Source organism: Mixophyes fleayi, chromosome 8 (assembly GCF_038048845.1).
Source record: "Mixophyes fleayi isolate aMixFle1 chromosome 8, aMixFle1.hap1, whole genome shotgun sequence".
Lineage (NCBI taxonomy): Eukaryota > Metazoa > Chordata > Amphibia > Anura > Limnodynastidae > Mixophyes > Mixophyes fleayi.
The window spans coordinates 32,185,756-32,199,776 of NC_134409.1; the positions used below are offsets into that span (position 1 = coordinate 32,185,756).

Consider the following 14,021-nt stretch of genomic DNA (forward strand, 5'->3'; position numbering starts at 1 on the left):
CTTAACCCTCTCTGTGCTGTAGCAACTGCCTGGCACTTATCTGCTGCCAGCCTTCCTCCATGCCACTCCATCCCCTTGTAGGGGGAACTTATGTACAGGCAACTTGCAGAATATAGATTGTGAATTCACCTGACACATTACTTATTTGGACGCAGTATGCCTAGAGGGACATGTTTTTTTTGGATGATTGTTTTGGAGGGACAGACGTTTATATACAGCTTGTTTTTTATTAGTAATTGTCCAATGATTGGCAGGGTCTGTTCATTGGTAAACACAGAGATGGGCAACCATCCCTAGTCATCTTGTTGTTTGGTTATGTTTAATTCTACTACCAGACATATTTCTTTATTCTGTTGCTGCAGGGGGTGTGGAAAGCATCAATTTCCATGTTGTATCCTGTACTTTCTGGAAATATAAATAAATAGAATCTCCTTTCAGTGAATGGAGACGCATCTTAACAACTTATCTGGGTCACCAAAGACCTTCAGATATGCGCAATCAAAAAGCCTCTGCTTGGATGTAGCCTTCCTTGTTTGCATCAATGTAAATTAAAACTTTCACAAATATATCACCTACCAATATGTATTTTTTGCTCTTACTATTCAAACTTATTTTAAAATTTCAGTGAAATGTATTGGATGTTAAAAACAGAACTCCACCTAGATCTTTAATTATAGAGTAAAAAAAACTCTTTGCCCCAACTAGCAGAGCACCGGGGTCTATTATCTAGGACCTGTGCTATCCGTTAGATATTTCACCATCATCTCTGTAACACTGTACAAAGAGGGACATTTTTGGAGATTATTTGAACTGCCTTTAATGCGCTCCTGGATGGGGTGTGAGAGAAAGAAACACCAGTGGCGTTTTTAAAAAGAGAAAAATAACATTCGTTTAAGGGTAGGCTTGTAGTCTGTTCTCCTGCTGGAGGAAGCAGGATGATTTTGAACTTCAGCACACCTCATGTTACTGCTGCAGCATCCTATCACTGCTCTCAGCAAGCATTTTATTTATTAACATTTACTTTGTGCCTACATATTATGCAGCGCTTTACAGACAATGTTTACTAATTCACATCAGGCCCTGCCCCAGGGAGGCTTATAATCTATATTATCTACCGCACGGGTACACTCTAGGGTTAATTAATTAATCTATGGAGCCGATTCAATTGCCCGCTATGTTCCTCAGAATAACCTTAAAATAACTTATAGGCGCGAGCAAAAATGAGCGTTATTTCTGTAAAAGAAAAAAAAAATCAGCAAATGTCTGTCAGCCATTCTGAAGGCTGTTTGCGTGGATTTTTTTACAGTTGAATTCCCATATATCAGTTTGTCTTTTGAGTGTGAGGATGCCAGCATAAACACAAGAAGTACTTACATACTGCACACAGATAGAGCCCTGGTTGGAATCAAGCCCATAACCCCAGCACTTTGAGACAGCAATACTGACCATGGTGCCACCATGCTGCCCATAGTACTGATGTATCAGTAATTAAACATTTGCCTCCTCCAGCATGAAAATTCACCATTATAAAAATTCTGGTGGGGTATCTGTTGAGTGTCAGGTGTCCGGGGCACAATAGCGTCGCTATTCCACTTATTGGGGAAATAGATTTTTTGAGGTCAGGAGGAGAGTTTATTTAAGCGTTTATTCAGACAAGGCCTCCTAACGTGTTTTGTGACTTTTTTCTTTTTGTTTTGATAAGAACACAGATGCAAAAAAGGTGTTCACAAAAACTGACTTTCTCTTGTGTTTCGGCTGACCTGTGTCCATCATTAGTCTATGATCTCTTTACCTACAGCATTTTGTGAGTACTTTTCTGGAAATTTTAGGAAAAGTTACAAAATGTTTTACAGAGGTTATCAGAGTGAGCTCTAAAGGTGTTTTTAAGATCAATCAAGTAAGATAGTACAGGCAACTGCAAGTAATATTATTTATCACTTATACTTGAGATTTGTTACCGTGAGCTATCTACACAAAGTGGAAGCATCCCAGTATTCATGAGAGTGCAGTCTGTTAATTCACTGTGTGCTTCAGGGATGTCAATTATCTCTAGTGAATTGATAGACTGAATATTGGTAACAAACTGTGAATGAGGCTTGCAAAATCTTGTGGAACTTATAGCAAGATATCTTTTTCTTTACTGTAACCTGTGTGTATATCTTTATACCAGAGGGTGTTGTTTCCAAGTTTTAGCATTTTCCATCCTTGTTCACTTTTTAGAATTGAAACAATGTTTTCTCCCTATCTAGATTACTGTCGGAATTCTATGTTCGCCTTCTACTTGTGTGTGCCGGTTTATAAATAATTTAAGGCATATTCCAGTGGGAAAGTGTCTACGGGGACCTATTGTGTCATCAGTAACATGTATACATAGCACTGTATGATGTTTGATGTGGCAATGGAGGAATTGGAAAAGGAAGTGCATAAAAGTAGATTGGTGGCAATCCTCGCCTTACTGCCATATAAATGGCCCTGTTTGTTTAGGCAGACAGGGCAGTATTTCAATTTGCTCGTGTGGTTTTCCTAATCCGGTAGCAAGGGAAGTGCCAGCACAGACAAACAATCTGCGAGCTTCAAATATTTTTACCCTGGCAGCGCAGTGATTAGTTCATGTCCCGTGGCCACATTCCCAAATATGCTGCTGTAAAATCTGAAATGCTTTTTTTTCTTTAGTAGAAACCCACATCTGGCCCATTTATAGATAGTCAAAGAACTGCCGAAAATGTCACTTTTAGACTAAACACAAGTGATGGTATAAAAATGTTTCCATCTCACTGTTCTGCCTGGTGGTTTATTTATATGCCGTTTGCAGCAATAGGATGTTGAAACACTGTTTGTCCAACTAATATCAACATTTGTTAAGGTAGTGCTAGATACAAATATAAATGCATTAACGCTATATATTACCTTTTATTTCTGCCTTTTATAAATGGGTCATGGGTGGTTAAAAGGATCATTAAATCTAATACAGATTGCTTTATATAAAAGAAATATATATGTAAAAGTTTCTGACATAACTTGACATGTATGACATTTACAACCGCTATGCCGCATTGTGCATTCATTATTATCACAATTAGCCGCACTTGCATTAAGAAGGCAATTTATAAGGAAGTTTCCAAAGTGCAAAAGACCACATGAGAATTAATAAGTCCTAGTGCTATGTCCACATGAAGACTAATGGGTGTTTGAGTGTGAAACCCATTCTTGGGAGCACGCCTGAAGTATCAAATTGCTTTGAATATGTCTCAACTGTCCCACCCACCAATCTGTACATAGCCATAGGGAAAGAAAATTAACATACAGTTGATTTTTATTTTCTAGTACACAGGTGTAAGATGGGTAAATAACCCCTAATGCATGTTGGTGAGAATAGTAATGAACCTGAAATTACACATGTACAGCACATTATGGGGGGGAGGGGGGGGATCAATTCTAAGCAAAGTGTCACCTGAGCCTCACGTAATGGCAGCCGGGGCATCGGACAGCATCTGGACAAATCTTGCAAAAGAGGTTGTCACGTGTAAGATGTAAGTGTTACATGATCGGTCTACATCCTATCCACTATCCAGGGACGATCTCTTCAGCCAGGTATGTCCTGCTACTGTCCAGTTCCCTGGCTGTATAATAAGAAATGTTGTGAGTATTTCTTACCCTTCCACTTAATGGCTCTTAAGCATACCTCCCAACTGCCCCAATTTAGGCGGGACTGTCCTGATTTAAGTGCTCACCAGTGAACAGCTGTCACGCACCTGCCACTGGTGAGCACAGCATTGAAAATGTGTATTGAAGGTGGCTGGGGGGAACCAGGCCTCGGAAGCATTGAACACCCATTTGGTGCATGGCTACACCCCATTCTCATGCACGTGCCCCGATTCCCATCTTCAAAAGTTGTGATGTATGTCTTCAGGATAATGTAATCTTTAAGCAATACCTGTCATGAAGCTAAGACTTGTTCATGTACTTTGCCTGTATTTGTTTTATTATTGTGACCCCCCCCCCCCCCCACACACACATTTTTGTAAGTTTTTCTGTGAATCCCAGTTGCAGTTTTCTGGTTTGTATCCTTTTCAAAAGGCAGTTTTAGTGGGGGAAGGGCAGTCTGCAGTTATATCACAAATCAATAATTGTAGCAATAAACTACAATTCACACAATCCATTGCAGAAATGCACCTGAATGGTATTTATCTCACAATTGTAACATCATAACGAAGTGCTGAAAGCTCCAGACAAGGTAACACAAGATGGACTTCTGCCATCCCCCTCTCACTTCATACCCCATTATGTGTTGCCTTGTCTGCAGCTTGGCGCAAGGTAAACAAGGCACTAGCTGATGCAGTCGGGCAGCATGGTTATGATGTCACAGGTAAGGGACAAATACTGTTTAATGCTGCTATTGGATGCATTCTTGAGTCCTAATCTGCATATCAGTGTATGTAACCCAGCGTAACCAAACTTACCAATATTACACGACAGGAAGCCATGCATTGCTGACTGTTGTAAAGTACAGCTCACAGATACCATGTTGTATTGCCAATTGTGTATGTTTGGTCCTATTATATTTAATGGAAGCCACATGTTTGTGTTCACATTCAGTTATATGTTTACTATCATGCTGTAAATCCTCTATTTCAGGTGTCTGAAAATCCCGGCCAGAGTCAATGGAGACCTTTACTGTACAGGAAATGTACAGATATCCCATGGCTGGTTTTGTTTTTCCTTTTCTGGTCCGGATTGGTAAGTTATTGTTTACTAGTTATTTTTCAGCTGCCTCCATTTTCTTTATTTTCTTTAATTTTCTTTCTTTCTTTATTTGTCCATTTTCTTTCATTTACTATTGTATTTCCCTATCAAATTCCCTATTAAATAAGCAGTAAAATAAGCATATTTCAATTGGTGCAGGAGAAACATTTAAATTGCTGAAGAAGCTTCTCTGTACTTTCTGGTAGAATTTAGCTACTGAGTATTGGAATCCTGTACTCCAGTACATTTAAAGAGCATATTTCCAACACTTACGCTGTAAAGTTGCTGGAGAGGAGGCAGTGTTTTTGTTACTCTCCTTTTTTGGTCAGAAAGCTCAACACGTTTTCAGAGCCCTTGCTAATTACACATTTACAATCTCTGCAATGAAGCCAATCTTTGTAATACGGCTGTTGGCTGATGGTGCGATTGCTATAAGCCGTACTGATTGATTGCTGCATCTTGTGTGTGACATGTTTGAAAAACATGCCATATGCGCTGGTCATGTCTTTACTAATAGGTGTTAAATTCCCCATGCTTGTGTTCAGTGAAACAATATATCTTGTTACCTCATCTCTATAAAAACATATCCCACTAGTGATTCAGCAGAGCCTTAAATTAAAAATGAATGTTAAGAGAATGTACTGGGATGGAATTAGGTGTATTAAAAAATAGTTATTTGGAGATATGAAAACATGTAGTTAAATATATAAACAGCACACAGATTTATGTAACAGACTCGTTTGTTTATTTGTTTTCAATTCTATGGTATTTTATCAGCTGCACAAAATGAAGTTAATATTTACAAAACAATGTCTCTTCTGGAATAAATTTTTTTTAACCCCTTAATGACCACAGTTGGTTTACTATGGGCAGCACAGTGGCTTAGTGGTTGGCACTTTTGCTTTACAGCACCGTAGTCATAAGTTTGATTCCCAACCATATCTGTGTGGAGTTCTCCTCGGGCCTGATTCATTAAGGAAAGTTAATTAAAAAAAAATTGAGTAAGTAGTCTCCTGGACAAAACCATGTTACAATGCAAGGGGTGCAAATTAGTTTTCTATTTTGCACATAAGTTAAATACTGTCTGTTTTTTCATGTAGCACACAAATATCAACTTTAAATTTCAGTGTACAAATACGCTATCAAGTATTTGTGTGCTGCATGAAAAAGCTGACTGTATTTAAGTTATGTGCAAAATAGAAAACTAATTTGCACCCCTTGCATTGTAACATGGTTTTTGTCCAGGAGACTACTTACTCAATTTTATTTACTTAACTTTCCTTAATGAATCAGGCCCCTCGTGTTTGTATGGGTTGACCCTAGTCTCTCTCGGCCTGTATGTGTGTGAAAATTTAGACTGTAAGGGGCAGAGACTGATGTGTGTGAGTTCTCTGTACAGCGCTGTGGAATTAGTGGTGCTATATAAATAATTGATGATGAAGATACTCCTCCGTGATCACATTTTTGTTGGGCTATAGATACCTATTTATTTTAGGATTATTATCATGATAGGAAATATCATTCATATTATCCCAGCCCCATCCTTTGTGGGCAAATTCCTGTATGTTTGTTTTTTAGATCTAAATCCATCATTACATACAGAGAAAACATGGAATTTGTATGCTTACATTGCTAGCTAGATATTGATTCATGAAACTGGTAGTATTTCATGTTTAGTTTATTATGTTGCCAGTACTAGAGCACTTGTATTATTACTGATTTCAAATGTCCTCAAATTCATCCTGTAGAGCATCCCCAAGAAATAACCCAAAAAGTCTAACTATAAGCGCCAAGCATGGGGTGCCAAATGTATGTAATTTACTTTGGATGGGATATTCCTTTTTTTCCTTATACTATGTGGGACTATAAAGCCTGCAATAGGTCCCCCCTATATTTAGCCCAAATAAATCCATGCTGATCTACACCTGATCGTTACTATTTCATCCATTTCAGCAAGGATCTATTAGTATTACTTCTCATGCAGCTATGTGTCCTGTCTTTCTGTGTGAAATGACCAGTGACTTATCTGTAACAATGCAAATGTGCCTTTACATTCACACTGAGCAAATAACTTTCTGAGTTGAACATTCTGTGCAATGATTGGAATTTCAGGAACTGCACTAAACAATCCCTGCCCCATCATTGGTCTCCTGGCCTCATTGCCTGTGTCCTGTAATCCCAGTGTGCACAGGAACAACTGCCATCTTTAATTTGACATTTTGGACCTTGTTACAGACATGTGTATAAACATAAATCTGTAGAGAGGGTTAAAGTTGGCCAATATATGTTATCTTCCAACCCCATATTCCAAAGTACCCAATAATAATCAAATTTGGTTTATTCATTATAAGGTGCTAGGCTTGTTTTAGGAGCCACACTGACTTTGAGATCTATCTAACTGCCAGAATATCTCAGCGTGCGTGGCATAATCTCCGAAGTCTCAACTGGTATGACTGCGCTAAAGCTTGACACTAACTGTAAAATGTGGGACGGTCAATTTTTCTTTCGTATCATGTGTAGGTTTATTACACCTAATCAAAATTTGTTCGCATTACTTTTGACCTGTTGTGGTGAACCAGGGTTACTGATCGCCCATATTGCATTTTTTTGGGAGAGAATGATCAAACTGAAATTGCAAGTTGGAGCAAGCAGATACTGGCGCAAAACTGTGTTCTTGATCTTTATTGTTAAGCATGGACAACCAATTCAGTGCAATTTGTGAAGTCCGTTTTTTACTGCTCAGTATCTGATAAACAGATTGCTGCATGTGTGCTGACTCTGTTAGTGAAAACATTGCAAATCTGTGCATGTATGAGACTTCTTCATCATACTGCTTTATGCCTGAACAGGTGCTAAGTATAGAATTGTAATGTTCAACTAACCTCGTAAATGTGAATTGCAACCCAGGACCACATATCTTGACTTTTTTTTTTTTGTACAATACAAGTTTTTATTTAGGTGCATTGACTATAGACACAGTTGCGATTGCAGAATAGCTTCACCCACACGTCTTGCTTTATATAATTTCCATCTCTTGGTGCTGTAGCTCTTTGCCCACATCTCATCGCAACCCTTATTTATTCCCCCTTCCTATAACAGTAACCCAAGTAGTATGCTTTCTCTCGCATCTCCCTCGGCTTTTCCACCTTTACCTAGAAATGGGGTAAATGACACTGAGCAGTGACTGTATCATGTCTCTCAGTAAAGTAAAATATCCCAAACCCATCCTTTGTGGGTTTATCCCAGTTTGTTTGTCTATCCAGCAGAGCTAAATTCACACACAGGTGCAGGGAGATGGAGGAATTTATCATTCAGTGTGTGTGTGTACATTGCTATGTATGAATCCATGCAACTAGTATAATCTAGTACTTTCTCTAATTTCTTATGCTTCCTGTACTATAAGGACACTTATGTATTGTTTCATGACAAAAAAATATGAGTAGTTCTTTCCACGTTATTAATCAGTGCTCTCTCTTTTTTCCTTCCCTCCGCAAGACTCCTCACACTATGCAGTATTTTTATTTTTCCATTTGGTAATGTTTGAAAACTGGGCCCTTTACGAACACCCTCCGATTACTTCCAGGACACCTCCCCTTTGATAGAACATAATTATGTGTCTTGTTCTGTGCAGTATGTGTAATCTACTTGTACCGTCAGCATTCAAGGTTATAATTGGCACTTGATTAGAAAAATATAATGCTTGAGACGAGATATTTTGTTTCTACTATAGTGCAGTTGAAAAACCTTGCAAATCAAGCACTCTCCTTAAATTGGCATATATGGCCAGCAGATGTCTTGGAGAAATGTACTAAGATTTTGGCGCCCTTGATTGTGTACACCTCACCCGTGCGTCTAGGCGCTAGGTCAGGTGGAACTGTTGCAGTGTGCTTCATGGTGTGTGTTTTGTAGTGCATGTTTTTTTGTGGTGGAGGGGGGCTATAGGAGTTGAGGAGTTTTCATTTTTTTTATACAAATGTCTAAATAAAAACTGAAAGAAAAATGCACTGGGAACTCTTGCTAATGAATGAGCTGATTGATGCCATCACCAGACTTAGTAGATGAATATACTTTGCTCTCCATGTGTTTTCTGTATAAAGGCGTTGTCTCTATGTTGATTTGCTTTGGCACCAAGGCTCTTGTGTATAAATAATGTACTTAAAGCTGGGGTCACTCATTAACTTTGATGCCAAGATATTGGCTAAGTGCTGGTAACTAGGCTCAAAGCGAATTGCACATATTTTTTTATTGTTAGTGTCACAAATAGCCCCGTCTAGCTACTCCCTGATATAATATCTTATCATATGTTCACACAGACAAACAATATATCATCTCTAATTTGTCAGGAAACCTCTCCTGACCCCTTTATCTGTCACAAACCGCACTCGTGACTTGGAAGCTTACTGTAGGGGAACATACAGGATTTCAGCCTAAACCTCACTCTCGCCTATCTCTTAGGTTACAGATTTAGCTGGTCCCTTTCCTAACATAAACACCCGCTTCCACACTGCTCTGCAACTGCCACCAGCTACATATAAGGCCTGTAGCAAACCTATGACTTAGTTACCCAATTGTGCACACTCTGTGCTCTGGTAGCTAAACAGTTAACCCTTCACACACTGGTATCTAAAGAGTTAACCCAGCCAAGCAATCTCTCTCTTCTAAACCGGCAGTAAATTTGTTTATAGCAGTAAGGACATCACTATTAAATTTTTAGATTTAATATACAAAAAGTACAATGCTTACAGGTTATAAAAACAACTAAGATGGCATGACATACATAACAAAACAGATTTAAAATAATGGAATTAAATTCAGAGTATAATTTACAGATAAGTAGTATATTCTGTGCCAAACACAGTTTACCAGTGATTGATTTCCCAAAAGATTGACAGTTTGTCCCTTCACAACACAAGTTTTTGAGCAAAATCAAATGGGACGGCATTCACAGGAGCAGTGTGAATGTGGGGGCAGAAATGTCCCTTGGTTGTCACCTAGGGTTTGTTCAAAACTATCCCTAAGTTTCGAACTGTCTTAACTTTTCTCAGATATATCCAAAAAATTCAACTCCCCTGTCAATAAACCGGTCATAATCTCCCACACATTTAAATACATGATGGAATTATAACAATATGACATACCTTTCCCAAAGACATGTGACTACAGCTGTTCCCTGGTTCTACTTGTACCTGTAATTTACAACTCTGGTGTGGTTTCTGCCTATCAGTATGGAGTGCCATACGGATTTCTAAAAATATGAAGGCATTTTCTTTGAAGTTTCTATTTCTATATAACTGAATAGAGAACCTTCATGTGTTGCCTTTGTCTACATAAGATACATACAGCAAGTCATCACGTGGTCTCCTTGTGTAAGACCACAAGCTGTGAACGACTCCCTCCTGTCTGTCCAAAGTCTTGTTGGGTGTCAAAAAACTCTCCTATGTCATGATACAGTTCACCTCAGTGGCCTTTGAAGGTGCTCTCCTTTTCCTGAAAGTGTTGCTATTATGTTAACAGAGATGGCAACAGCAGTGACAGATGAAATCACTGGGTCCCGCAGCTGAACTGAGATTATATTCAGTAGATCATGTGATGACAGTCCTGAGCACCACTTTGTAATTTCGCATTGACTTCACAAATTTTTAACCTTCTCTTAGTATGAGAAGATGATTGTGTGGTAGGTAGGGCACGAAGCTGATCGAATATCACCTCTCTGGGAGCTCTTCAAAGTTGGCAGTGTTTTGTGGGCGTGGCCACACTAGTCACATCATTAGGCCCCACTCCTGCAACATAATACCAATTTTGGCCTATTATAGCAGGGGGGGGGAGCAGGATGATGTGACTAGCCACGCCCTCACCAACGAAGCGGTCAGGGTTCTGGAGGTTGCCCTGCTCTCCCGGCAGTCCGGGAGAGCTCCCAAAAATTCGGGAGTCTGTGAAGATTCTGGAAGAGTAGGTAACTAGGATCTAAATCACAGCCATTACTAACTGCTGTCCACATGCCATAAAGTTCCAGTGGGTGTAGGGTAAGCAGTAACAATTCAGGGACAGAGTCTGATTAGGTGTGATAGAACTAGCTCTGGTTTACTAGAATTCCCTAAGAGGGAGAGCATTCCTAGTAAATAGGAAGAAAATCATAATACAGTCAGGATCATGACCTTTGTAGTAACACATTTTTGTAAAGTTCAATAACTTAAATTAGTCATTAAAAATACATTCTATTAACCCACCATTATTGTAGCTCCACCGAATGTAATGACCAAGTAAATCCCTATTTGAAATGCATATTTGGCATCTACTTGTAAGGGTGTCAATATGTCGCATTTGCTTTGCTGTGTTTATTTTATAAGAAGTTTTGGTGGCCATTGTGGTGGCATGACCCTAATGTCGGTGATGTGTGAATTCTGAAATAGTAGTTGTTGCAGTATTTATTCTTTTTATATTAATCTTTGTTCTGTGTAACTCAGTATGACAGTTTGTGTTTATTTGATATATAGCTGTTCTCTTTTGGTTTATTACGTGTGCAAATTGGTAAATAAATACTAAATAAAAATTGCACACCTATACAACATGCGTGATGTATATCTTACTAATTATAAGACTCATTCATAAATTGTAGATGTGAAGGGGAAACGATTACAATATTGAAAACATAATATAATTATTGCAGTTGTTTTTTTTTCTGTTTTCAGTTTGGTCATACTTTAATATCTCAAATTAAAAGTATAAATCAGGTTTTTCTTTCTTTTTTTTTATTAAATTGGAAACCAGCACCTGTTGGGTAAGAATTCCAAAGACAGGTATGCTGCAAGTACAGGACTTTATTGCAAAATCTGATCTATATTTTATTTTGCTTTTCTATCAAACAATAACCACCATACTGTAAAATGTTATTTTGGTGTAATAAATCTATTTGTTTTTCAATTTTGTGATAGCTACCCTTTTTAATTTAGGATAAATGAAATGTTCATATATGAAGAGCGCAGGTAAAATTTAGTGTTTAGTGTTATATTGACTTTTTTTTTAATGCAGACTTCTTAAATAATTTATGATAAAATATTTTCTCCTCCTCAATTGCAAACTGAAAAGACACATACCACCTACTTTTTCCCATGAATAAAAGTGTGAGATTGTAGGACAAAAAGCTCAAATATCAAAGCATATGAGGCACTGGTAGCTTCTGTTAAGTAGGAGACTTCAGATCAATTACTTGCGGATATATTTACTAAACTTCGGATTTGAAAAAGTGGAGATGTTGCCTAATAGCAACCAATCAGATTCTAGCTGTGATTTTGTAGAATGATAACTAAAATCTGATTGGTTGCTATAGGCAACATCTCCACTTTTTTAAACCCGCAGTTCAGTAAATATACCCCCTGGACTCCAACTTCTGCCATATAGAATGGCAGTATTCATGCTTGTTTGTGATGCATAAACAACCACGATAATGCGATGGTATAACGAAGTCTGCCACAAAGTACTTATGCACACATTGACTATTAAAATATTTTATTAAAACAATATATAAACTGCATAAGATTGGTAATAAATTCTAACCACATAATAACATGTGAACTTGTATCAGTGCCACATAGGACAAATCACAACGTAGGTGCACCTACAAAAAATGTCCAAAAAATATATTACACAATAGTGCAATCCAGCTACTTTCAGCAATACACTCCCATTCTTGGTATATTAATCGCAGGAGAATTCTCCATCAACCAAGGTATTCTCGCATCGCATATGTCACTATAGCATGGAGCTGTTGTTATATGTTTCAGAGGAGAAGGAACTACAACGCTGTTTGACAGATCTCATTTGATTCCATACAGGATAAAAACAAGTCTCTTACCAGGTTCCTGGCGATGTTATAAGGAAAGACCGATACCTGCATTCGGTTGTGGATCCTGTAGTTAGATTGTTCTCCTTGTTCTTATTGAGTATATCCAGGAAGCCGGAGCTCCGTGGTATGCTCTCACTGTTCCACACTAGTAGCGATGGAGGGCGCTTGCTTTCAGCGTGCAGCCGACGTCAGTTTGGTGCGCACCAGTTGAACCTGTTTGTGATGCAGTTTATTTATTTATTGGACTACCTGGTCCGTGTATTGCTTGTTTATTAATGCTTTATTTATTTATTATCTGAGCTTATTTCTTCAATTTATGGGTACTTACAGAAACATCATATTCTTTTCCCCATTACAATTGACAATTTGAAAGTGAAAGATTAGTAAATTCTTTACACAATGTCAGCAGGAAATAATTAGGTGTTACCCATAATAATTCCAGTAACTATTTATATATGATTTACGCCACAAAGCATCGACTAGGTGATATAATGTACCTGTAACTTTGAATCTGATTAGCTCTTCTATCTCCACCTTGTGTTGGTGGTGATTTCAGGGCAGAGGATTTTAGTTATATATTTGGTGAGTTCCCTTGTACCATAAAGGTGCACTCTATTACATCCTAATTAACTGGGGTTCCATTATTAAAAGCCCCTGGTGACCTATCTTCTTATACTAACCCCTTTTCTAGCTCATTATCAAAACACATCTGTTCACTGCTGATATATAAAACAAATTCTATGTTTATGGAAGCCAAACTCTCGCCTACTATTCCTGGTTGGCTTAGACAAATTAAGCAAATCTGAAATATGGTTTTAGATTCACATGTGGTTTACTATAAGACATGCTTTTATTGGATTACATGCACAAATATACAATCTTATCAAGGTACATTGGGATATCATATTTCATAGTTGTATTTACTTATATGTTAGAAATGCATAAGGGAGCTTTTGCTATAAGCGATGATCCCTGGTATGTTTATGTGAAAATACTTTTGGTTGGTTGACTACACCTTGGGCCTGATTCATTAAGGATCTTAAATGAAGAAGTTTCTTATTTAAGTTTCCTGGACAAAACCATGTTACAATGCAAGGGGTGCAAATTAGTATTCTGTTTTGCACATAAGTTAAATACTGACTGTTTTTTCATGTAGCACACAAATACTTGATAGCTTATTTGTACACTGAAATTTAAAGTTGATATTTGTGTGCTACATGAAAAAACAGTCAGTATTGAACTTATGTGCAAAACAGAATACTAATTTGCACCCCTTGCATTGTAACATGGTTTTGTCCAGGAGACTGAAATGAGTATCCTCTTCATTTAAGAACCTTAATGAATCAGGCCCAAGGTTAGGGTTCTCTTCCCTTGTTCTCTTCTGATATAATATCCACTGATTCTTGGTCTTTCTTTTGTTTTTCCGTCCATCCCT

General features: G+C 38.0%; 1 protein-coding gene across 1 annotated transcript in view; it reads left to right on the forward strand.

Moving 5' to 3' along the window:
- SLC44A3 (solute carrier family 44 member 3) overlaps positions 1-14,021 on the forward strand; it is a 94,464-nt gene that overhangs the window by 140 nt on the left and 80,303 nt on the right. Inside the window, exon 2 of the mRNA XM_075182312.1 lies at positions 4,636-4,737. Within this exon, the coding sequence (XP_075038413.1) occupies positions 4,636-4,737 (102 nt within the window). The remainder of the gene's footprint in view (positions 1-4,635; positions 4,738-14,021) is intronic.